We start from the raw sequence: 23,238 nt of genomic DNA, 5'->3' as shown, positions 1-23,238 counted from the left end.
GCTCTGCAACCCTGATCTTAAACCTCCTTTCACCCCTCCTCTTTCTTTGCACTTATTCATTTATTTAGGTCTTCCTGTAAAAAAAGGAAAATTCCTATTCATGCTTTTCTCTTAAATCTTCCTCCTTCCTTTTTTACTTGGGCCCCTGTGCCATGCACACCGGACACTTACCTTAAACCCCCTCCCAGTCCCAGATCTAAATCTAAACCTCCTTTCAACCCCACCCTCTTTCCTAACTCAAAAATAAGGGGACATCTGGGAGCTAAGTTAACCATGGGTAGGAGGCTACCTGGAGGTAAGACTTGAGGTCAGGGAATGCACTACCTCAACATAAATAAGACAGTTAGTAAATAAGCAAATAGGTAATTCATACGGTAAGGGGAAGACAAAGGGGTAAAGAAGTGCTGACGTAGCAGAAGTGCAGGCTATCCCAACATGCTTTGGAGCCAGGGTTTTCTGTATAATGTGAGTATTCCACAAAAAGGCACACACAAAAACACACACAAATATATATACATGTTTATAATACATTTACAAAGACACACCTTAGTAATCCAACCCTTTGTAATCCCCTATCCGTACAGTCTGTTCATTTCTGGAACCTTAGATCACCAAGAGAGAGCAGTCATCACACCTTGGCAGAGAGGTTTAGATCAGGATCAGTGGAGGGGTTGTGGTTAGGGGTTAGAGGCGTTAGAAAAGGCGTTCCAGGTGGCAGCAGAGTAAAGTTCTGGAGCAGGATCCAGGATAGGGTTGGGGTCAGGGAGGAGGCTAATGTGGACCGTGGGCCAAAACTGGCTTCTGAGCAATAATATCTGTCCCCCCAAATCATTGTGATAATCTGATTTTCTGTTGCCATTTTGCCACCAAAAAGTGAGAAAATGTGTGTTTTTTTTGCATCACTATTTTATTTAAAGCCTAGTTTTTGTTCCAAAACTAGTTCTGACCTAATTTGGAGTGGCAAGGCCATTTTAAAGGTGCAATGCTTTGTCTCGGGTGCCGTCTAATATAATTTTAATTGCAAACATCGACAGCTTCATTGCAGATAATACCCTATATAGCATATAATTCAGTATGGAAGCCACGGAAACACAAATTTTCCCCTCCAAAAATTGGAGAGTAAAACGGAATGCTTATATTACATAAAGCAGTATTTGCACTAAATTAAAATATTATTTTTTTAAACATTTGCATGGGATCACGGGGATAAAGGATACGAGGGAGAGAAATTGGGAGGGAAGGTAAATAGGGTGGGAAGGATCCTACTCCAGGCTGTAAACATGCTGTCTTGGAGAGGGGCTGTGTGTGTTGTTGTTGGAGGAATGGTACGTGTGGAGTGCTTGCAGTGTAAAGTGGTGTAGTGTGTGTGGTGTATGAGGAGTATGATGTACAGTATGTCCAGTGTGTGAGGTATATAAGGTGCATGTGAGGCATGGGGTGTATGTAGTCTGACTACACCACTTAAGATTAAAAGCACCTAGGAACTAAGAAAGGTTTGTTCTGAGATGGAGGAGCAGTGTGTGGGATATCCAAAGGAAGCAGACTAAAAACGATTAAGTAATAAAATAAAGTTGTATTTATTTGTGAGATTAAAGGTATTGGTTCCAATGAAGGTGAGAGTCAATCCAGTCTCCAAAGAGAGTGTCCCACACCTCCTTTGAGCCACTTGACCTATCTGTCAGTGTCAATTTGTGTCCGGCTCAGAGGACACAGGCCAAAAGTCAAACAGAAAATAACATTTGGCGACAAATTATTCACCATTACACCCAAGAAAAAAACAGTACAATCTCCACAGAGAGTTGTCCTATGCCCACGCTTCCAGACAGGAGAGAGCCTGGCATGGACTAGGTGGAAGTGGGGGGCATGGCATCTTGTGGGTGTCCATTTGTGCTCAGGGTCTCTCATGAAAAGCTGTAACTTACACTGTAATTTTCCTTGATGCAAGAGATCATGGTGATGGGTGGCCTCACAGTTGAAACAGTTGCATCAAAACTCAGAAATTGAACAATCATGTGGTACGTGGTTCCTCTATTCTGCCCTACCACATGTGTTTTCCAACACCAGTTACAGTCAGCCCTTCCTAAGAACCAAAGTCGTTCCTCTCCCACCTTCCAGCGAGGTCTAGCGGGCTGACGCCCACACCTCCTTTTGGCCACTTGCCATCTGTCAGTGTCAATTTGTGTCGGATTCAGAAAGCACAGGTCTACAGTAAAACTGAATATAACTATAACAAAGAAAACAAATCTACTAATTTCTAACTCATTTAATGTAATCCACGCCTCTACTCAAACCCACTTGTTAATTTCTGTCCCCAGTACCTATCTACTGTACTAAGTTCCTTAATGTTACGTTCCCAGTCCTGTCGTGTGTGTGTGTGTGTTTGTTTTGCTCTCTCTTTTCTGTACAGGTGGCACCAATCAATGGCTCCCTCCCATTAGCATGTCCAGCTGGTTCCTGTTTTCCACCATCCAATCCCATCATCCCCTCAGCCGTATATCTGTGCCACTGTTTATTCGTTTGAGGGTTTATGTCTTCTTTTTGTCTTTTGCGGCTCTCTTTCTGATGTCTCTCTCTTTTGTGCGTTTGGTTCCTAGTTGAGGGTTTTGCGATGTTGTGGAACCCTGAGAGACCTGTTAATTGTTTTGCGTTGTACTGCTATTAACTATTGTTTGATATTCCCATTTGTTAATCTTATTTCTTTTGTCTTCCCAGGGAGGAAGGGAAGCACCTTGTGTGTTAGGCAAGACGCCCTGGGCTTACATCACCCGTAGGGTAACTTCCTTGTCTAAGCACATTAGGTTAGATCTGGGCGGACCACCCCCTGTATTTTGGTTAGGGCGCTCTGCTCGAGCGCCAGTTTAACAGGTATTGTTTGTTAGGTAGTTAGGACAGGTAAAGGGGTGGGCTGTATATGTTATTATTTTTTGCTTTGGTCCCGTCCAGCGCCTTCTCCCTACTTTTACCGTGGCTAATAAATGCCCCTTTTGAAGCGGTAACTTTGTCTGTGCTCTTGCTTGCACCCATGACTCATCCATACCTCTTTGTCTGACTGCTGGGGGTCCTTGAGCAGCGAGGTGTAGCCTCCCCTCCCTAACGGGGGTAGTGCGTACCACTTAATTTGACTTTGAACCCCTTTAATACCACACACTCAAACATCATTTGGATCAGATTCTCATCTATGACCCCGCATACATCGCACATCTGAAAGACCAGCCTGTCTATCTGATGGGGCACCACTTTGGTGAAAATGTAATTGTGTGCACTCTTAACTATTGAGATTCACCACCACTTTCTCCCACATCTGCTCTACATTATATCAAGGAAACACCAGCTTCCACACTTTCTTGGATGCTAGCACCTTTACCTTCCTGTCTTCGAGACTGGATCAGGGTCCGTAGGCCCCACCATGACAATAAAAGTGCGTAAAAAAATAAAATAAATTGCGCCTTCCCCTCTACACGTCACTCAGCAGTTGGGAATGGCCTTGTTCATCCTCATCGATGGTACTTGGTGGCACACTAGCCGATTGAGAAGGGTGCCAGTTTCCTTATGCATAGACAAAACTACATACCAAATGTCCGTCAGCCGGCCTCCATACACGATGAAGCAAGGCCTCAGCCCCGGCCTGATGTTTCACCACCTCGGCCCACTCACACACGTTCACAGCAGTTGACAGTGGCACATTCTATCACACCGCTGTTTCACTGAGGTGTTGGTGTTGCTTTTTTTGGCAACACATGAGTGTTGGTGACGTCATTTAAATGCATAGTACAAGGTCACTGGAAGCTACTGGTTTGACTCTTTGACTCATTATTCCAATTACATCACCACCCTGTGGAGGTAATAGAAAATTGCATATTCTATGTGAAATGACAACAGACAGGCCACTTATTTTAAATAAAAAAGTTTTATTACAATGTAAAATGAGTTTGAGCTTTTACCAGCTTGAACTACAACCTTCTCCATGCCCTACACATACATTACTATCAGTAATAAACAAGACCCATGCTAAGCCACCCTGTTACTTGCATTGACTGTTCCAGGCACACAGGGGGACTCTACCTGCTTATGCCAAATTTCCAGGACTTTGCTAAATAAATCCAACTTGGAAAATAATTTAGTGTGCATCACTTCCACAGTATGAGTATATGCAGGTCTAAAGTTTCCAGTTATAGATGTAATATATGTGCAAAGAAGATTTTTTTTGTAATATATTGTATTGTTTTACGCTTGAAGCTGGAAAGTAAAGTTGGGTACAGTTTTTTGGTTCATGGAAGACTAAATAAATGTTACGTGTAGTAGTAAACAGCAAGAAACAAAACAACAGAACAAGACACATACAAAACATACAGTACCCTGCAGACCTAATGCTGCTCACTCAGTTCAATGCTAACAGACTTCATACCCGCTATACTGTAAGTGAGCTGTATTGTATGTATTTCAACAATAACACACTGGTGTCAGATGTCATTTCAAATTCACCCAGTAATCCATCACATTAAAGAAATCCAATGTAGACATTATGTCACAATCTGTTTTCCATGTAGATTGGACAGACAAGATATTGGACTCAAAAGTTAGCAATTTGGTGGCAAAATATCTCAAAATATATGTTTGTGACAATTGGTTTTGTTACATCTTTGTATTACAAAATAAAATGGGTAGCCTTTTCAACCAAAGTAAGAGCGAGCAAGCTATTTTGAAAATGGCAGTAATAGATTGGTGTGCCAGACACAAGTGGTGAAGACTGTGGAGCAACATTTATTTTATTTTATATGCAGTCTCCTGGGTGGGGCCCTTAGCTGGTTACCAGGCAACAGAGCCCAAAGAAACGCCTCTTTCTCTGCCGGACCAGAGGGTAGGGAGTCAGGTTCAGCAAGCTGCTGTCATCTATTTAAAAACACACAGACGGATGAAAAGTGAAGTACATTATCCAGACACTAGATTGTCTTGACAATGAACGGTATACCTTGAATGGCAAACATTATCGTTATTGTTCCTCATATGTGTTTAAATGACAAATAAATGTACGTAGGTTATTTCGGAGGAAATACAACAGTGCTGTGTGTCATGGGATGTCTTACCTTGGTTCTTCAGTGGTAAAGGCATTGTCTCCCTGAGTTTGCTGAGAAGATTCTTCATTTCTCTCATGTCCCTGTGAAATCACAGTTTATGGCTCCCATCTATCATTATGTATCAGGGAAAATAACAGACAACAATGTCAAACTCATTGTCCACACTTACTCACTCACAGGCACTGACCCACCTCTCTATATTGTCTATATCTGTGGCCACTAGCCAGCAGAGCTGAGGACAGTCCATGGGTGAAGAAGAGGTGTCCTCCAGGATGGGAATGTCCGAGCTTTCCTCCACCTTACTGTCAATTCTGTGGGGTCCGCACGACTCTTTCCCTGAAGCAAACACATGCACGTATTCCTGGGCCTAAGACAAAAGCAAAGAGTTGAACTAGTATAAAGGTTTGATCTACAGTGTCCTACCTTTTCTGTGGAGTTGCAGGGAGCCCAACAGACACACAGACTTGAGCATCTCAGTGATGTACATCTCCAAGCAGCACTGCAGCTGGATGAAGAGCCTGCAGATCTCTGGATGGATCTCTCCATCCTCAGGTCTTATGGAGGTACAGAAAAAGTCAGAGCAAGTACACCTTCCACTCGGTCGGAGTTGTATAATAATAATAATAATAATGTATACAACAATACAAACACGCACAAACAGGAGAACTAACTTACTAAATCGTCATGCCCCAAACTGGATAATCTGCCTTTATGACATATTTGCATAAATGATAAATGCAGTATGCATCCTATAAGTTACAGTTGATGTATGTTGGTGTGCATTATCTGAGTGCTGGGACAAGTAAAGACAAAGAAGATGTTTCCTTATAATTTTCTACATACGGAACTGGGTTTAGATGCAGATGGGGGTGATGATTAGGACAGTCATGTGTAAAGGGATTGCTTTTTTGACTGTAAGTGAAACTTTGCTAAAATAACCATAGTAAGCACTCCAATCCAGAGAGATGTATAGTAAGGAAGTAATTCCTGGTATTGTAGTAAATATAAGTTATTGAAATGCGGTGGTACTGTAGCTGTAATACCAGTAACTAAAATTAGTAATAGTTTATTAACGTTTTCTCTGCAATATTGTGTTGCCGTGGTTGAGGCTTAAGTGTGGCTTCTTATGCAGAGACAGGTATTCCATTAGGACTCTTCTAGCTTACTTAAGAGTATTAAGATATATCTGAGGATTCCTAGGACATCCTGCCTGGGCTGTGAAGATGGTGTCGGGACTTTGATCACAAACTATGTGAGTCACGGCAATACAGGACTGAGAAAGACCGATGCATGACTCCCGGGTAGCAGGCCATGTGACACAGGAAGGAGATGCTCTGATTTTGTCATATGGGTAACAGAGAGTGAAGGATACACATAATGAAATCACCTAAAGGACATGGTAGGAAATGTATTATTTAAAACATAGATAGGTTAAAGCAAAGGGCTCCACATTTAACCACACATTGTCATTATGTAATATATGTAGGCAGATGAGACTAAAACAAGCACGCCATTTTACGTTTATAATGGTTATAAGGAGGCTATTTAACGGTGAGTATTTGAAATTTTATTATATTGGACTGGACACAATCTAACAAGCTATAGCCAGGTTACACTTTCTTAATTTTTCACTTTTCTTAATCACTCACTGTAAATTGTACAAACATATTTTGCATGTTAACAAAAACTTTAAAGAATTACGAAAATCAGTCGACATCCATTGACAACTCCTAACGGGAGGAAGCGGAGACAAACAATAAATGATTTCCAAACCTTCGGAGGGGGGGGGGGGGGGGGGGGGGGGGGGGGAAATCCCTTAAATAACGGAAGTATAGCGGGAACTAAAAAGGGCGGCGATGCGGTTTCTCTTTCAGGACCACGGACAGCCTCTAACCAATACTCACCCAGATAATACTGTCAGGCTCTGGTGGGCGGCTCTGGCCATCTCACAACCTTTCGTCCGAGTCTTTAGCATCTCGGCACGTAACAAGGGGCAGTCGACGGAGATTTCGCCTATTGAGATTACCAGTTCACGGTACAGGGCCACGAGGGTGTTAAACTCCTGAACGATCTGCAGAATAAAAGTGAGCTTGTTATCAGAATTATATTGAATAACAAACCAGCATTTTCCGACTTTGCAGATACTCAAGACCATTCAATTTCAAAAGAGAAAAAAACATTCAAATGTGAGATAAGAGTTTAGAGGATAGAGACCTGCAAACTTCAAAGTCGAGAACAAGATAGGTTAAATGCCGAGCATAGGCAGATTCAGCAGCGAGGACTCTATGACGACTTGACTGCAAAGCAAAACAAAACCTGAGCATAGCTTTGTATTTGCTGTTGCGTACAGCCAGCCTGAAACTAAATTTCATTTCGATCTGTGTTTGTGGCCTATTCATCATTTGCCAACCGTAATCATTATTGATGTCTTAATATTAAGATTAAGTTAAAAAATAAACTGCACCTTATACATAGTGTATTGTCAAAAGCACATGATGTTAAGTTGGACTGATCAATCAACAACTTCAAATAACCTGATTAAGACAAAGCTATTTCCTTTGAGGTGCCGTGTAGATTTCAATAATAATTTTGCTATTGCCCTGTGGTCTGCGATTCAGTGACGTTCAGAGATGGATGACAGGGATGAAGAATTTATATAGACGGTTCTGCTAGAACCTGTGAATCGAGTCAGAGCTCATAAAGCGTCAGAAAAATGTAATGTACGGAGGAGACCATCCCACATAATCAGTTACTAAGCTTTTAATAGCCGACGTGGTGCACCATATGCAAAATTATATATGTAACAATCATGTCCAGTCCTAGAAGTGCAAAAACATGAGGGGCACTCTGCAGCAGGCAGGTGCTTATTTCGACACAGTGTAGTTGCAGTTAAATTATCCTAGTCGTGTGCGATGCTTCAATTCGAGCCTAGAACAAAGAAAGGGTGGGTTAGGTGCACTCTACATCAGAGAAACCCAGTAGCATACTATCTTGTCGCAAACCCACCATTCTGCAGTCGGCCACGGCGCGTTGGGCTTTGCGGGTACTTTCGGTGCTCTCTCTCCTCTCTTGGTCTCGGTGGGGAGGTTTGCCGATCTGAAAGATGTTCCCGGCGGATCTGGGGCGGTTCTTGCGCCCATTCGGTGCAGAACTCATGCATACACATCCACTAATAAAACAGCGCTAATACAGAACGTTGTTTATCTTCCAAAAACTCCAGTATTTGGCTCTTGTGTCCTATATCGTCTCCTCCGTTACCAGGCAATTTGGGAAAGATACAACGCAGCGAATCCCTACTGGGATATGCTATAAGGGATATGCTATAGCCTACTTAGTACTGTTGATCTCTTTCCTTCTATGTCTCTTCCTATTCTCTTTACAGCAGCAACATATATAAGTCTTTATGAAGGCAACACCCGGCGCACTGAAGAATCGGATGAGCGCTCGCGAATCCTCTCCGCATTGCCTCGACTGCAAAGGGGACGCGAGTCACCTTCACTCCAGCAGACGGTAGCCTACACGATACAGCCTTGACAATACCCACCAACTCCGGGACCGGTGGAGCTCTCTTTCCTTAAGCACCGCTGTCGTTGTCGGAGGATACAATTGCTTTCACGACTTTTCACCAAATACAACCATTTCTTATGATTTTGCGTTTCCATGAATCACTTGACAAAAACAAAGTATTGTCCTGACAATGCAAAAAACGTCGCTTTAATATAAATAGAATAGAAAATGTCACTGTATATCCGTCACAAGTGTTTCATAGGCTTCGGGTGAAAATAAACGCACAAATACAGTGCCAAGATTGTGATTTAGTTCCCAAGGTCTTTTTCTTCCAGTGTCTCAGTCGAGTGTATCTAACCTTGGTGAGCGACACGAGCAGTTGCTACAGGCCTGACGTGGCTTGCAAAGCTGCACACCCATAGGACAGGAATACTAAAACGACCCGCCAAGCCAGACCCCCAAGTTTTCTGAAACTCTAGGCTATAGCCTTGTGGCCAATTATGCCTATATGTAGCCTAAATGTATTGAACTAAGAACATTTCATCTTAAAGTCAGTGCTATTAATAGTAAATGTTTTGCATTTCTACGTGGTTTACAGGCTATTTTTTATTGTAGTGCTGCTGGTCTATTCTATATCCCATCTAGGTAACAGTCATGCTAGAGGTGTAATTTATAGCGTTGCCTTTCACGCGCTCAATTCTCATCACAGCTAAAAGCGCATATAGTCTCCAAGGAGATTCATCGACGGGACAAAGGATAAATGTCTGTTAACTTCCAACAGCGATCCAATGTCGAATATGTCAAGTGAAAGTAGTCCAGCTGTAGGCCTACCTAGTTGTAAAGAACCAGAAGTAGTACTTACAATTTTACATTTCAACGATGTGTACGAAATAGAGGCTAGATCCGAGGAACCTGTTGGCGGCGCTGCGAGGTAGCCTAGCTAACGTTGCGGACCGACATGGCTAACGCTAGCTCTATCTCTAGCTAAGCTAGCTAACAATATGGTTGTACTGTAAACCTAACCGTTATACAGTACTGGTTAGGCCTCGTCCCCCCCCCCCCCCTCCCCCCAGTTTCTGTCTAACCAAATAGGCTAACCAAGTATCATGTTAAAAAAGATATACACCTTTAGAATATGTTAAATCTAACCTATTTGTGGCATTTAAACCTGGGCTAAGTTATAGCCTTCAACTATGTTGCCAATGTAAAAGGACAGCGCTGGTCTTTAGTCAGGTCTGAGCAGTTTTAATCACACTAAATTGTCTTTAACTCTAGGTTTGCTACTGCTATGAAAGAATTCCAGGCATTGAATCCATTTGTGGTTTTCAGTGGTGACTGTCTGAACCCTTCCATACTTAGTACAACCACAAAAGGAAAGCACATGGTTGATATTCTCAATAAATTAGGAGTCCATTGCGCTGTGTATGGTAAGTGCTGTTCCTTCCAGCCAGCCATTAATATTGTACAGACCAAGGAAGCCTTGGTAATTCGTTTGTGCATTTACCCCCCTCCCCACCTATACATTTTTGTTGTTGATGGATCTTCATGTTTTAATCAATTCAAGGCAACCATGAGTTTGATTTTGGAGTGGATGTGTTGGAGGAGCTGACTCCACAGATGACCTTCCCCTGGTTTCTCAGCAATGTCTATGACAGGTACTCTTTTACCCCCGTCTTTACTTACTCATTTAATAGAGCTATAGAAATGCCGTACGGTGCAATGACAGTCCATCAGCCATCATCAATAATTGGAGATGTTGTGAGGAATTAATACTGTGACTATGCTATTTTAGGGATGCCCTTGTAGATGCAATTCATTTCTGTAATTTCTTGGCAAACAGGTTTACCAATAAAACCCTGGGGCACGGTTTGGTGACCAATATCCTGGAGTGGAATGGTCAGAAAATTGGCCTGATGGGTCTAGTGGAGGAGGATTGGCTGGACACTCTGGGAACTGTAGACAGAAACAACATCATCTATGTTGACTACGTAGAGACTGCCAATTCACTTTCTGCGGAACTCAGAGAGCAGGGAGCCAAACTGGTCATTGCGCTTACACACATGAGATGGCATAATGACATCAGGTTGGCGTCAGAATCCAGGGGTCTGGATCTCATTCTCGGGGGCCATGATCATGAGTATGGAGTTCTGGAGGTGAATGGCATACTGATAGTGAAAAGTGGTTCTGAGTTTAGATATATGTCAAAAATTGATGTTGTCAGGGACCAAGACATGACTTTTAAATATAGCTGCCATAAGATCTCAACCTTGAAACACCTGGAGGAAGACAATGAGATCAAGCAGATTGTGAATGGATACACCAACAACATTCAGGTAGGTCTAGGTGCAGTAGGTCTATACTGTGTAGAAGATATTGTGTACTCTATTCTATTTCTCAGAATATTTGTATTTTAAATCGATTTCCCACTTCATATTGCACAGATGTAACTGTAACACCCACATGCAAAAAAAGCTTTATGTAGTATGAATTGTAGTGATGTGAGGATACAAAGGCACTGAAAAGGTGAAAGGATCGAAATGTCTCTCTCTCTCTCTCTCTCCCTCTCTCTCTCACTCTCTCTCTCTCTCTCTCTCTCTCACTCTCTCTCTCTCTCTCTCTCTCTCTCTAAATAGCATACTGTTTGAATACATATTTCTATTTCCCATTCTCGCAATTCAAGCTAATTGTACTCAGTTTGATTAAAGAAAGCTTCCTTTTTTTCTCTGTCAAACACTCTCTCACTCCGTCAGCATGTGCTAGGAGAGGTCATCTGTCACATGGACATTGAACTAGATGGACGCTGTGCCACGGTGAGGCGAGGGGAGTGCAACATAGGAAATCTCATTACCAATGCTATGCTGGAGGCCACCCATGCTGAGGTGGCCCTTCTCAACTCAGGTTATTACTGTACATTCTCAACCCTTTAGATTTAGGTTGAATTCACATACAGTATGTAGTGAAAGGTTTATGTAGGGACTATAACACCCCTGTTTCATCCCTAACTTTCTTCATACTGAGGAATCAATCGGGGACAGTTTGGCGCAGGTTGTCTCATGGCCATGTGTTGCAGGTACTCTGCGGTCAGACCGTATCCACCCAACTGGGCCCCTGACCATGCGTGACCTGCTGCAGATCCTGCCCATCAAAGACCTAGTGTTGGTGGTGGAGGCTACTGGACAGCAGTTGTATGAGGGCTTGGAGAACGGGGTTAGGAACTACCCAGAACTGGATGGCAGGTAGCTAGCTTGTGCACAGCCACACCAAGCCAAGAGGCTCAATCCTTTTCAATTTGTGTGTTGGAGTGTATTTGTTGGTTGGCACAACACGCTTTCCTGACAATGATTCAACATGTTCTTTTGATGTAGCCAGCAAATAATCGTGTGTCGTTATCTTCACGTGTATGTGCATAAGAAAAACATGTATTGGTATTGTGACATCAGATTTCCACAGGTTGCAGGGATACAATTTGGCTTTGATCCAAATAAAAAACCTGGAGCTAGGGTCATTGCTAAAACAGTTAAAGTTCAAGGGAAGAGTTTGGATAAAGCGAGGAGGTACTTGGTGGCAATGAAAGAATACCTAACAAAGGTATTTCTCCATACATTTCCTCTGCTTTTATTTGGCAAATCAGTGCAACCTTAGTGGAATAAACAAGCAAAAAAGAAGCAGGCTTTCGAATACACTAAAAGTGGTTGTATTTAATAATTTAGTGAATCAATTGATACTGCAAATGGTCTTCAGGGCAAAGATGGCTATACGATGTTCCAAGGCTGCCCTCTGAGCTTTGATATTGAGAATGCCCAAATACTCTCCACCATCCTAGTCAACCACTTTGAGTCAGGCATGATAGTCAGAGGACTGAAGACCTGCAGGTCTGGTCATAGAATGGGTCTCATCAAAGTCTCTGACAGCCCTTCAGTGTCCGGTAAGCAGATGTGTCATTCATTCATCCATTGGTTGATTTAACTTATTTTGTTTATTCATGCATGCATTATTGTATGTTTATATATTCATTTAAAGTAAAGTATTTATTTATTTAAAAACATTTGCATGTTTGAAATACCTTGTTATCATATCTTGGTTTGTTTCCATGTTTGTTTGAGGCAATGTGGAACTGTTGGTTTTTGCAGCCATTGAGAAAAGTGTGAATGAGAGGCTCCCGGGAGAAGCAGTGTCTGTGGCTGTGGTACCTGGAGTGGAGGGTAGAATATACCACATCTTCACTGAGAGCCAATCAGAAACTGAAGCTGAGGGCTAAAACAAAGAAGGTTTCTGCTTGTTGCTGTTCCAAATTGGAACTATTTAAAAATCACCCAGGAACAGCACATCAAATGTTCTCGGCCTGGGTAACATCTCACATGGGGTTTGGGATGCTGGTATTTAAACACAGAGGACTGTCGATAACATTATAATTCAAATGTTTTTTGATTGGATTGGTATTATTACTTGGGTTCATGGTAAATACTACCTCAGCAAAGATGTAAGTAGGACAGAGTGCACAAAAGAAAAGAGCCCATTATTTTGCTTTATTGTGAGTTTCAGCTGAAATCCTTAAACATACTGGTATTAAACCCCAAATTACTATGAACACTCATGTTATGTGTTGTTGTGGATACAGTACCATCATCTGTGAAGCACACTGGTTTGGCTATGTTGTTAAAATCTTCCTCAGAAATAAAAAATGTAATCACCCAGGTTCGTTACGATGTAAAATCTCAACATTGTCTTTCAAGTTTTTGGGGTATATATACGTACATGACGTGTATCTTTAAATACAATAATGTAGTAATACAATTTGAAGAGTATTTCAAGCTGTCTTATTTTAAAGACTGCACATGTAGACTGTAATCAAACTACACAACATAAACAGAAGAGCTAGTCAAGCATGAAAGAGCATGATTTGTGATCAACGATCAACATCGAAGATGCACTACTGAGAAAACAAATTAGAACTGTATTTGGTTAATAAGGCATTTGAGGAAATAACTTTTCTTTTGAATAAGATATTTAGATTTTAAAACGTTTCACTGTTGAAATAAAATGCTGTAGGAAATGAAGGTTGTAGAGTTTGTAAAATATTAACAAATCATCCATCACATAACCTAAATAAGTACAGTTTATGACTAACAGAGATGGCAGTCCTGGACATTTCCAGAAAATAGAAATAGTTTAATAGAACTAGGCTATGTATCTTTTAATCCACCCATCTTTCCATTCATCTATCCATTCATTAATCGATCCAGTTATCCATCCATCCTGCCAATGTCTTCAAAATGAGGGGAAGAAGAAGTAGCAGAGGAAGCAAAATATAAAGAAGCCGATGACCCAGTTCACTGAATAGATGTAAATGATCACCATGTCCATGTCGAAGCGCCAGCCCCGAGAATCGTCCTCAAAGTCCAAGGCGTCTAGGCGGTAACCTCCATGGGGAAATTGACGCCTGGCAATGGGGCTAGCAGGTCTTTGGAAACCTGTTTAAGAAATCATATGGATTGTGTGTTATCCTTTTCTTGTGCTATAAGTTGACATTATGCTATTTGAAACCCATCTCTTTTACCCATGGATCTATATTTCATCTTTTGCTACTGTTCCTTGTATTACTTGTGTAGTAGGCCATGCTATCATGACATTGTGAAATAAAACATGTAAATAAATTGTTGCACTCACCCCCAAAAATACGAAATAGTTTCCTACAGCTTGGAAGAGGCCATTTTGCACAGCTGGCTTTCTGGAAGTTCTGCTTTCGGGAAATATACTCTTTTGGGAAGAATGCTCGAGTTGTGTGGTTCAACTCTGCAACAGCCATACATAAAAAAAATCATCATTACCCCATTACATCCCCATATATTGGCAGATTTGGTTTGATTTGGTTTGTTTTTATTATTTCCTAAATACATGGACATATCACTCCTTTTAATTAAGGCGTTGACATGCAGTATGAAAACAAAGTAAAGCACCATCATGGCCCAGTTAATACTAAACCAGAACCCCCACCCCAACACCCTGTTCTTGCTGTTGTCCTCAGAGTCACCATGGCTGTGATAATCAACAAAAGACTCGCATCTAAAATCCTTGGCTACCCAATCACTCTCAAGAACCCTTGATATGTTCAATGTCCTCATAAGCACTGACTCTTAGAGAAACTGAAAGGAGAGGTTGTTGGAGTTATAGAATGCCTTCTATAACACCAACAACATATCCTCTCCATCTCTCTCTACCAAGCTATGCCCCCTCCATTTCTCTTTTTCACAACAACAAATGACAGTGTTATATAATCTCATTGTGTATTCACAGTTTTACAGTCATGGCCAAAAATATTTGCACCCGTGTGCTTTTTTCAAATAATGCAACATTTCTTCCAGGTTTTTTTAAACTTTTAAATATGTGTTCACGTGTCTTTGATGAGCAGTTGAATCTGAATAATTTACAACATCTGAGCTAATACCACAAAGGAATCCTCATGCTCATGTTTTGTTTCGCCATGTTCATGGACAAAAGAAAGACAACCAGATAATTATCTGAGGAGGTCACACACAAGATTGTCTTGTGTGTGTAGATCCCAAATCCTTCTTTTGAGACTTTTAGGTAAAGAAAACCATCTGTGCTTTACCAAACTCCGACTCCAAATCTGAATTCCACTGAAAACTTGTGGAGAGATCTAGAAACAGCAGTTAAAGTTGGAGAAGGTACCATTCGAATCTTGGAGACATACCGTAGTAACAATGAAAAAAAAGATTTTGTAAACTAAATAGATATATTATATATGTTAAATCTTTCACTTAAGTTAAGGGAAAATGTGAGTTTGGACCACGACTGTACAGTATCTAAAAACAACTCTATCACATACTATGACAGTTTTCCAACCTTAACCTTAATGATAGTCAGTCAGTAGGTTTACACTACTGTATTCAGTATGTACTTGCAAACACACTTGAAAGCACTCACAAACATATTTTGTCGACATAATCTATTGACATGGAAGTGTATAATATCATCAGATGTTCATTTGGAGACAGGAAGCAGGACTGACACATCTGGTCCCAGGTTTCAGCTCCCAGAGGGACTTCTGCAGCTGGGGCTCGTCCACTATCAGCAGCTTGGGTTTCTGCTGCCTAACTACATTAGAACTACAAGTCTCATGGCCACACATTCAAATGTGCTTACACAAACGGAGAAGGAAGGTTGCTTTTGTCATCTAAAAGTGCTCTATGGTAAAAAAGGTCAACAAGTTTAAACTTGTGGCTTCAAACGTGTATTGTGGCCAGATGGCATGCAATATGCACATCTTGGAATAAATAAATAAATATAATATAAACATGCTAATACCTGATACACTAAACTCAAATCAAAACCTCTCAACCACCCCGTCACACAGACAACCAGACCTTACCTCTCTGGAAGTAAACATGTGTGATGACGGTCCTGCAGAGAGGACAGGGGGTATTGGTGGGGTTGTTCTTTGCCAGGGTCCTCAGACATGGTTCACAGAAGATGTGGTGGCAGGGAGTGCACATATAGGGACTAAAGTACACATCCAGACACACGGCGCAGATGTAGCTGTCCCTGTCCCGGGGGTTCACATACTCATCTTCACTACTGCTGGATGGGTTCCCTGTTGAGCTCTAGAAGTAAGTTCGAAAAAGGGAAATGGCATTGCTCTTCATATTGTTAATGGTAAATCAATACTATTTTACAACCTAATGTAAAACAACTCTCAAGAAGGATATCATTGATCTTTATCGCTCTCGCTGTTCTCTAAATTATAATATGAATGTCTGTCTCACCAGTGTCAAATAAGGCTTAGATGAATGAAAGATCTGATTTGGCTGCATAGCACACATCAATCTGTTCTCTGGCCATTCTTTTAAATGTGTTCTACTGTCATTCTGTTCCATTGTACTTCACACTTATCCATTTGATAAGTGTGAAGTATTTCTACATCCACCCACATCAGAACGAACATGAAGGGACTGTACTAGACACAGTAAAATGAGAGGTATGGGTTTGAGACCCATCATATCCAAATGTGCATGGTACGTACATAGTATTTAAGACTATAAGGAATTTGTATAACTGGCTCATACACATTTACCTTCTAATTTACACAGCAGTCCAATCAATGTCAATCTTTAGCTTCCTAACCTACTCCTTCAAAATTCCAGTTCTGTGGAGTCTCTATCACATTAAAGACAGTCCAGCCCACTGGAACGTGGGACTTCTCCCAGCGTAATTACCGCTATCACACCCAGGTGGAGCTCTAGGGACCTCCCAGACACACCATCGTCTCCTCCCAAGGTGTGTCATTAGCGTGGAACTCAGAAAACAGAACGCTCTTCTCATAATAGACACCACTGTCACCAGGTGGTGGCTACACAAAAACATAACAGCTCTTCCTAATGCACAGACACACATGTATACAATCATACATGCACCCATGGATGACCATAATGTATTCTAGAGGGACATTTGAAAATACATATTTATCAGAGAGGGTGAATGTATTCCCTATCTTGACTGTTCTGCGGCTTCCTGAATTATTTCCTCTTCTTTGCAACTCCCTTAAACACACACACACACAATGATCTCCTAAACACACACAATGTCTTAATAAATGATTGTGGAAGCTGTCTAACCTAGGGGCTGATTTTTTGCAGAGGCTGTATGGCGCAGAACAATGGAAATGTAATGTTCTTTCGTTTGTAGCCATTGTTATTTATTACATCTGTGTCAAAAATTTCCTGAAGAGAGTTTGACTTCTAAATCTTGAATTAGAATACAATAGAGACATATTTCCTTTTAAAGCAACACTCTGTTACATTCATTCTCTTATCTAAATTATTCCAGCACATCAACGTGACTGTGGATTTGCTACAGTACAAACTGGAATATGTTCTTTGTTTGGATGGGAGTGAAGAGCTCTCTGGACAAGCCTCATGATGCAGCCAATTGAGATGTAACCCCACTTTCACTGCAAAGATAATAGCTTTTTAGATGTGCTGGCTAATGATGGATGGACAATGAGCACAAACACACACACATACACACATACACACACACACACACACACACACACACAAGAACATGCACAAGGACGTGTACTCTGCATGCCCCCCTGTAGATACACATATTTCTTGGAAGGTCTTAAATCAGCCTGTTACAAAACTTCGACTCTATGGAACAAATCCATGCTGGCTAAAGCAAGCAACTGGTGCTGCATACCCGTGACTTTTCTTCCACATTACACTGTTCAGTTTCTAACTTGACTATTCATACAGGTACACTGTATCATGACATTCCCAAAGGAATGTCATAACACAATATTTACTCCATATGACAACTGAGACACACCTACAGATGAGTACAGTACCTAGGGAAACATTACTTCACAAGCACAGGGCATTACAAGCCCAGTTTGTGTTCCAATACTATTGCTATCAACCTGTTACATTTTAGAACAAGCTAATCAGCAGGAGTGTCGGGCAACCCTATATTATGGAAAATGGTGTGTTGAGGATGTTTGGATCAGAAATCAGAATCAGAAATAATCTGAGGAAGACCCAGAGTTATAAAAGCAGTGCTGAACAACATTAAGAGCATCCACACACCATTCGGTGGGCCTTACCTGCATGTTCTCCTGTTGCTGGTTTTGTCTCCATCTCTCCCTCCTCCTCTGCCTCTTCCTTAGGCTCTTTAGCCTGTTTTTCTCTCTTTTACTCATCCTTTTCTCGCCCCCCCGAGCAAGGGATGAAGGCACAGCCGGCGCGAGAGTCTGGGTCACCACCTGAGACACACCACTGACCCCTGCCTCGCCACCTTCCTCCACTCCGTCTGCCTCTTCTTCTCCCTCCACCCCTTCCTCCTCCTCTTCCTCACCCTGCTCTGAACTGCTGTGGGAAGGGAGGCGTGGCTGAGATCTCTGGGTCTGCATGGGTTGGCCCATCCTTGTCCATGACTGTACCCAGAATGCATCGCGTTCTCTGTTTGTGCATGAGGGCCTGTCATAGCGCTGTTCGACAACAGATCTCTGCGGCGACATGGTGGTGGTCCTGATTCGGATGGAGGGTCGGGGAAGGGCAGGAGAGGCGGACCCAGAGGCAAGGTGAGGGGGGCAGCAGTGGAGGGTTATGGTGTTGCCCTTGTGGCTGATGGAGGGTGTCCTGGGGGAGGGTGCTCCACTCTGCCGACTCTCTGTTCCCTCAAGATCCTCCATGTTGTTGGCTAGGAATGTGCTGGAGCTGTTTGAAAGACTTTGAGTCCTGCTCCTTATCCCCTCTCCTACTGTCTTGTTCCTCTCTCTATCTTTGTCACTTACTCTGTTTCTCTCTCTGTCCCTCTCTCTGTTTCTGTGGACCTCTCTGTCTCTTTCCCTTCTACTTAAACCTCTCACACTCACAGTCTCTCTCTCAGTGTCCTTGTCCCTGTCACCAGTGTTCTCCCCCACACTCTCACTGTAATCCACGCTGTGTGGCTTCCTGTGGGTTTTTCTTCCAGGTAGTGCAGACCGTAGCAGTAACTCCACCCCAGCCAAGTTAATATCTCTCCCTGCTGCATCTATGTCTATGTGTCGTGATCGAGTTCTCCCTTCCAGGCCCAAAGTTTCAGCCACTAGCCCCAGTTCATTGTCACTTTCCAGTTCAGCCCTGGCTCCTGATTCAGTCCCACGAGGAGTCCAACCAGAACCATGTAAACCAGATGCGCCCACATGTGAACACATGACCTGGTTCTCACTCTACCCAGGAGGATAGGTCCACACCCTCCACACCAGGGCTTGTGTTTGCCACCGACGTCTTTCCTCTTCCTCTCCGTTTATGTGCTCCTCTTTGCTTCCTTAACCTCCCTGCTCATTTTCTCATTTCTTCTTCTTGTCTTCTCTTCAGGCCCTCTCTCTACTTCTCCCACCTAATCATTTTAGCTCTGGACTCCCTGGTGGTTCTGGATGCCAGGATAGAGCTCTCTGAGGACTGTGGGGAGCATTCCAGTAGACCGCTGACCCCCCAGGCGTTGACAGAGGTGTTCGTTGAGCACCCAGCCCTACCTTGCCCCGGCCTGCCTGTGGGGGCCCCTGGGACATTCTGCACTGTTGACAAAGCTAAAGCCCCCCTGGCAAACCCCACCACAATAGGTGCAAGTTCACAGCCTGTCCATTGTCCTGGGGGGCCTATAGAAACACAGCAGCTACATGCCACAACAATGCAGCTACTGAACACACAGAACAGAAATAAGGCGAAATATCTAGAGCCACTTTTTTTTCCAACTAATGTGGTGTCAGCCCTTTCATGTTCTGATTCATCAGCAGGGTGTGGGTGCGTATGCGTGTGTGTGTGTCAATGAATTACACCACAAGCAAAAACACCTAATGGGTATATGTAGACTGCAATTGAATGCACATTTTTTATATTAGCATTAGTTTGATTTATTATTTAAATTACAAAAAGTTTTTCTCAATGGAAGACCTTTTACAAAGTTGACTTTTACAGGAATGTTTTCACATTCTAAAAGTGTCCATTTGGCCTTCTAAATGCCTTGACATTTTACAGACACCATTACAATCTTTCTTAGTAAAATGTTTTGAAGAAAATCTGGCTATACCCCCCCCCCAAAAAAACAAAACAAAAAAACAAAAACAAACATGGGATGCAATTAAAGTACATTTGATTCAGTTAAATGCAATCACATTCTTCATCAATATCCCTTCCAATTTTTGATTTGTTCTTATAATAGATTATTCTGGGGTTCTGATGTGAAATAATAATACAAAAATATTTTCTGATAAAACTTGTGTTATTTCCCAAATTACCTTGCCTGCTTCATGGTTTTCTACCACCGTCACACTGTTTTAAGATCGTGACCAGCAAAGTTTTCGAAAATGCTGACTCGATATCGCCTTTATACAATCTGATTCAGCATTATTGGTTAAGTGAACGCATGCGTTCTTTTATAAACATTTTAATAGTCTGGTTTTGACAGGTCAGTGATCACTGACTGATCAGACTGATCAGCACCACACCACACTTGATTCACACGAGGCTTGGACGTGCCCGCCGCTCTGCTCTGCTTCTTGCAATGTACAGCAGAGGACAGCAAATCCCTGCACAGGATTCTCGCATGGTGCTTTCCGTGGTGCTGAAACATCACTTGTGAGCACACTGGTTTCGCGTCTACTGAAGCCTTGTTCTATTCGCAATTATCAACTGTAATTTACTCAGACCGTTTCGTTTGTTTGTTTGTTTACAATTTATGGAGTTGTTTATGGACACTGTATTCTACTCAATTATATAAAAAATGAACATAAATCCCCTGAAGTAATCTATATCTAGCATATACTGTAGTGCATTGTATTTGAAAACGGAAGAAAGGTATCCTAACCTTCAAGAAAAAACGCCACACAACTTGGATAAAAGCCAGAGAAAGCTCCGCTCACCGTCTGTGGTCTGCAGCAAAAGACACTCCGTCCGAAAGAACAGAGCAACAAAACTAGTTGGCGACCTCCAAGCAGTCTGACGTACCTAACGCTGCTGGTATAAATGAATTCACGGCGTCACCAGACTCAGATAATTCGCAGTAGGCTACCAGTGAGCGCCCAGCCCAACACCCGTACCCCAAACACACACAACGACTGCGTCATGCGTCCTCAGAACAAGGGAACGGGCTCGGAAACTCCGATAGACCCTGGCAGTACCCTAACCGGCGTCAGAGCGAGGTATTGACTGTCCGAGCCCTGACTTCCCCGTTGTCTCTTCTGCCAGTCCGCGCCTCTTGGTGCCCGGTGGACGAAATATGGATTTTACAAACAGCAGTAACGACAATGATTCTACCTCCACGTTTCCCGATGTTGTGGACGTGGTTGCAGACTGGACTGAAAGTGAGAACATCACTGCGGTTTCTCGACCTCTACCAGACGTGGAACTCAGTTATCAGGTAATCACCTCAATGCTCCTGGGGGCCCTTATCCTCTGCTCAATATTTGGGAACGCGTGCGTCGTCGCAGCCATTGCGTTGGAGAGGTCTCTCCAGAACGTGGCCAACTACCTTATCGGTTCCCTGGCCGTCACGGATCTGATGGTATCCGTTCTGGTGCTCCCCATGGCGGCCCTCTACCAGGTCCTAAATAAATGGACCCTGGGACAAGAGATATGTGACATATTCATCTCGCTGGATGTGTTGTGCTGTACTTCGTCCATCCTGCACTTGTGCGCCATTGCCTTGGACAGGTACTGGGCTATCACTGACCCGATTGACTATGTAAATAAACGGACACCCAGGCGAGCTGCGCTCCTGATAAGTTTGACTTGGTTGATTGGCTTCTCCATCTCTATTCCACCTATGTTAGGCTGGAGAAAAGCTGAGGACAGGGCTAACCCCGACGCTTGCACCATCAGTCAGGACCCGGGCTACACTATCTACTCCACTTTTGGGGCATTTTACATTCCGCTCATTCTGATGCTGGTCTTGTACGGACGGATATTTAAAGCAGCAAGGTTCAGGATTCGAAAGACAGTGAAGAAAACGGAGAAAGCAAAAGTGTCTGACCAGTGTTTGTCAGTTTCTCCAGCTGTATTCCACAAGAAAGCCAACGGAGAGGCAGGGGGCATCAACTGGAAGCGCAACGTGGAGCCTAATCCTAACTCTCCATGCATAAACGGCGCCTTGAAGCACGGGGTGGACGGCGAGTCGTTAGAAATCATGGAAGTTCAAAAGGATTCCAAGAATCACCTGCCTCTACCAAATACACCACAATCAACACATGTGTTCGAAAATAGAAACGAAAAGAGCACAGACGTGAAGAGGAAGATAGCTCTGGCTAGAGAGCGCAAAACTGTAAAAACTCTAGGAATAATCATGGGAACTTTTATCTTTTGCTGGTTGCCGTTTTTCATTGTGGCACTAGTGTTGCCTTTTTGCTCTGAGAGCTGTTACATGCCCGACTGGCTTGGGGACGTCATAAACTGGCTGGGCTACTCCAACTCTCTCCTTAACCCAATTATATATGCCTACTTCAACAAAGACTTCCAAAGTGCTTTCAAAAAAATCATCAAATGCAAATTCCACAGAGCGTGACATTCATGTGTGAGTGCGTAGTTTACTTACCTTGAATTATGAACCCAATTAAGGGACGGGGACACATACGTCTGTCTTTTGAGGTAATGAAACGCAAAAAAAAGCCACATACTTTCATTCAGGGAGAGTGATTCTGAAATAAAGTAGGCTATAAACCGACTGCCATTAATGGCCGGATGTAAGTTAAGCTAAGAGAGCCACACTTTTGAAGGTTGTATGTTTAGGCCTGTAGCCTACTTGACTGAATAAGCTGCTCTTGTATATTCGATGTTGTTGCTTGACATGCAAAGCATCGTTCTTTCACCATGCAAGATGTGTCATAACGTGCCGAAGTCATGCATTCCATGGAACGAGCGGCTGAAGGTTTCCGTTTTACATTATTATCTCTGTAGCACTGAAAACAATAAAACACAATCAAATCTGTCTGTTTGTGCGGGGCTTTTTGTCAATGGTAATCAGATAACAAATCTGATCCGGTCTTTTATTATGTACTGGACATCTTTTGGATGGCTTTATTTCAGCAAGCTTGCAGACAGGTACATTTTCATTTAATACATCAAAACATGAGTGTCCTTCAATACCCTACATGTAGGTCGGT

The 23,238-nt window shown here is 42.6% G+C and overlaps 4 protein-coding genes across 9 annotated transcripts; 2 read left to right on the top strand and 2 right to left on the bottom strand.

Moving 5' to 3' along the window:
* Positions 1–3,911: 3,911 nt before the first annotated feature.
* rgs7bpa (regulator of G protein signaling 7 binding protein a) lies at positions 3,912–8,240 on the bottom strand. Its single transcript, XM_084690358.1, has 6 exons — positions 8,082–8,240; positions 6,980–7,146; positions 5,499–5,629; positions 5,267–5,411; positions 5,085–5,155; positions 3,912–4,890 (listed from the first exon to the last, which is right to left on the bottom strand). The coding sequence occupies exons 1-6, from the start codon at positions 8,229–8,231 to the stop codon at positions 4,799–4,801; spliced, it is 756 nt and encodes a 251-aa protein (XP_084546484.1). The 5' UTR covers positions 8,232–8,240; the 3' UTR covers positions 3,912–4,798.
* A 1,008-nt stretch (positions 8,241–9,248) lies between these two features.
* Positions 9,249–13,275, top strand: LOC146232715 (uncharacterized). 6 transcript variants are annotated; one of them, XM_084690353.1, is made up of 10 exons: positions 9,249–9,513; positions 9,858–10,009; positions 10,147–10,237; positions 10,423–10,719; positions 10,804–10,915; positions 11,333–11,480; positions 11,653–11,818; positions 12,023–12,170; positions 12,324–12,507; positions 12,713–13,272. In XM_084690353.1, the coding sequence occupies exons 1-10, from the start codon at positions 9,371–9,373 to the stop codon at positions 12,838–12,840; spliced, it is 1,569 nt and encodes a 522-aa protein (XP_084546479.1). In that variant the 5' UTR covers positions 9,249–9,370; the 3' UTR covers positions 12,841–13,272. The 6 variants fall into 6 exon arrangements, 5 of the variants coding, with proteins under 5 accessions (XP_084546479.1, XP_084546480.1, XP_084546478.1 ...); XM_084690354.1 differs by having other exon boundaries at positions 10,423–10,665; positions 12,713–13,270; XR_014742256.1 differs by having other exon boundaries at positions 10,423–10,915; positions 12,406–12,507; positions 12,713–12,852.
* A 191-nt stretch (positions 13,276–13,466) lies between these two features.
* rnf180a (ring finger protein 180a) lies at positions 13,467–22,966 on the bottom strand. The gene is made up of 5 exons (XM_084690356.1): positions 22,671–22,966; positions 18,205–20,165; positions 15,973–16,204; positions 14,250–14,375; positions 13,467–14,053 (listed from the first exon to the last, which is right to left on the bottom strand). Exons 2-5 carry the CDS (start codon positions 19,294–19,296, stop codon positions 13,851–13,853), a joined length of 1,653 nt encoding a protein of 550 aa, XP_084546482.1. The 5' UTR covers positions 19,297–20,165; positions 22,671–22,966; the 3' UTR covers positions 13,467–13,850.
* htr1aa (5-hydroxytryptamine (serotonin) receptor 1A a) lies at positions 20,176–22,677 on the top strand. Its single transcript, XM_084690357.1, has one exon. It carries the CDS (start codon positions 21,360–21,362, stop codon positions 22,638–22,640), a length of 1,281 nt encoding a protein of 426 aa, XP_084546483.1. The 5' UTR covers positions 20,176–21,359; the 3' UTR covers positions 22,641–22,677.
* Positions 22,967–23,238: the final 272 nt, after the last annotated feature.

Source organism: Hypomesus nipponensis, chromosome 24, assembly GCF_054491055.1.
Source record: "Hypomesus nipponensis isolate SF chromosome 24, ASM5449105v1, whole genome shotgun sequence".
NCBI classification, from domain to species: domain Eukaryota; kingdom Metazoa; phylum Chordata; class Actinopteri; order Osmeriformes; family Osmeridae; genus Hypomesus; species Hypomesus nipponensis.
Note: the sequence above shows the minus strand (reverse complement) of the source record. Positions and strands in the feature narration are given on the sequence as shown.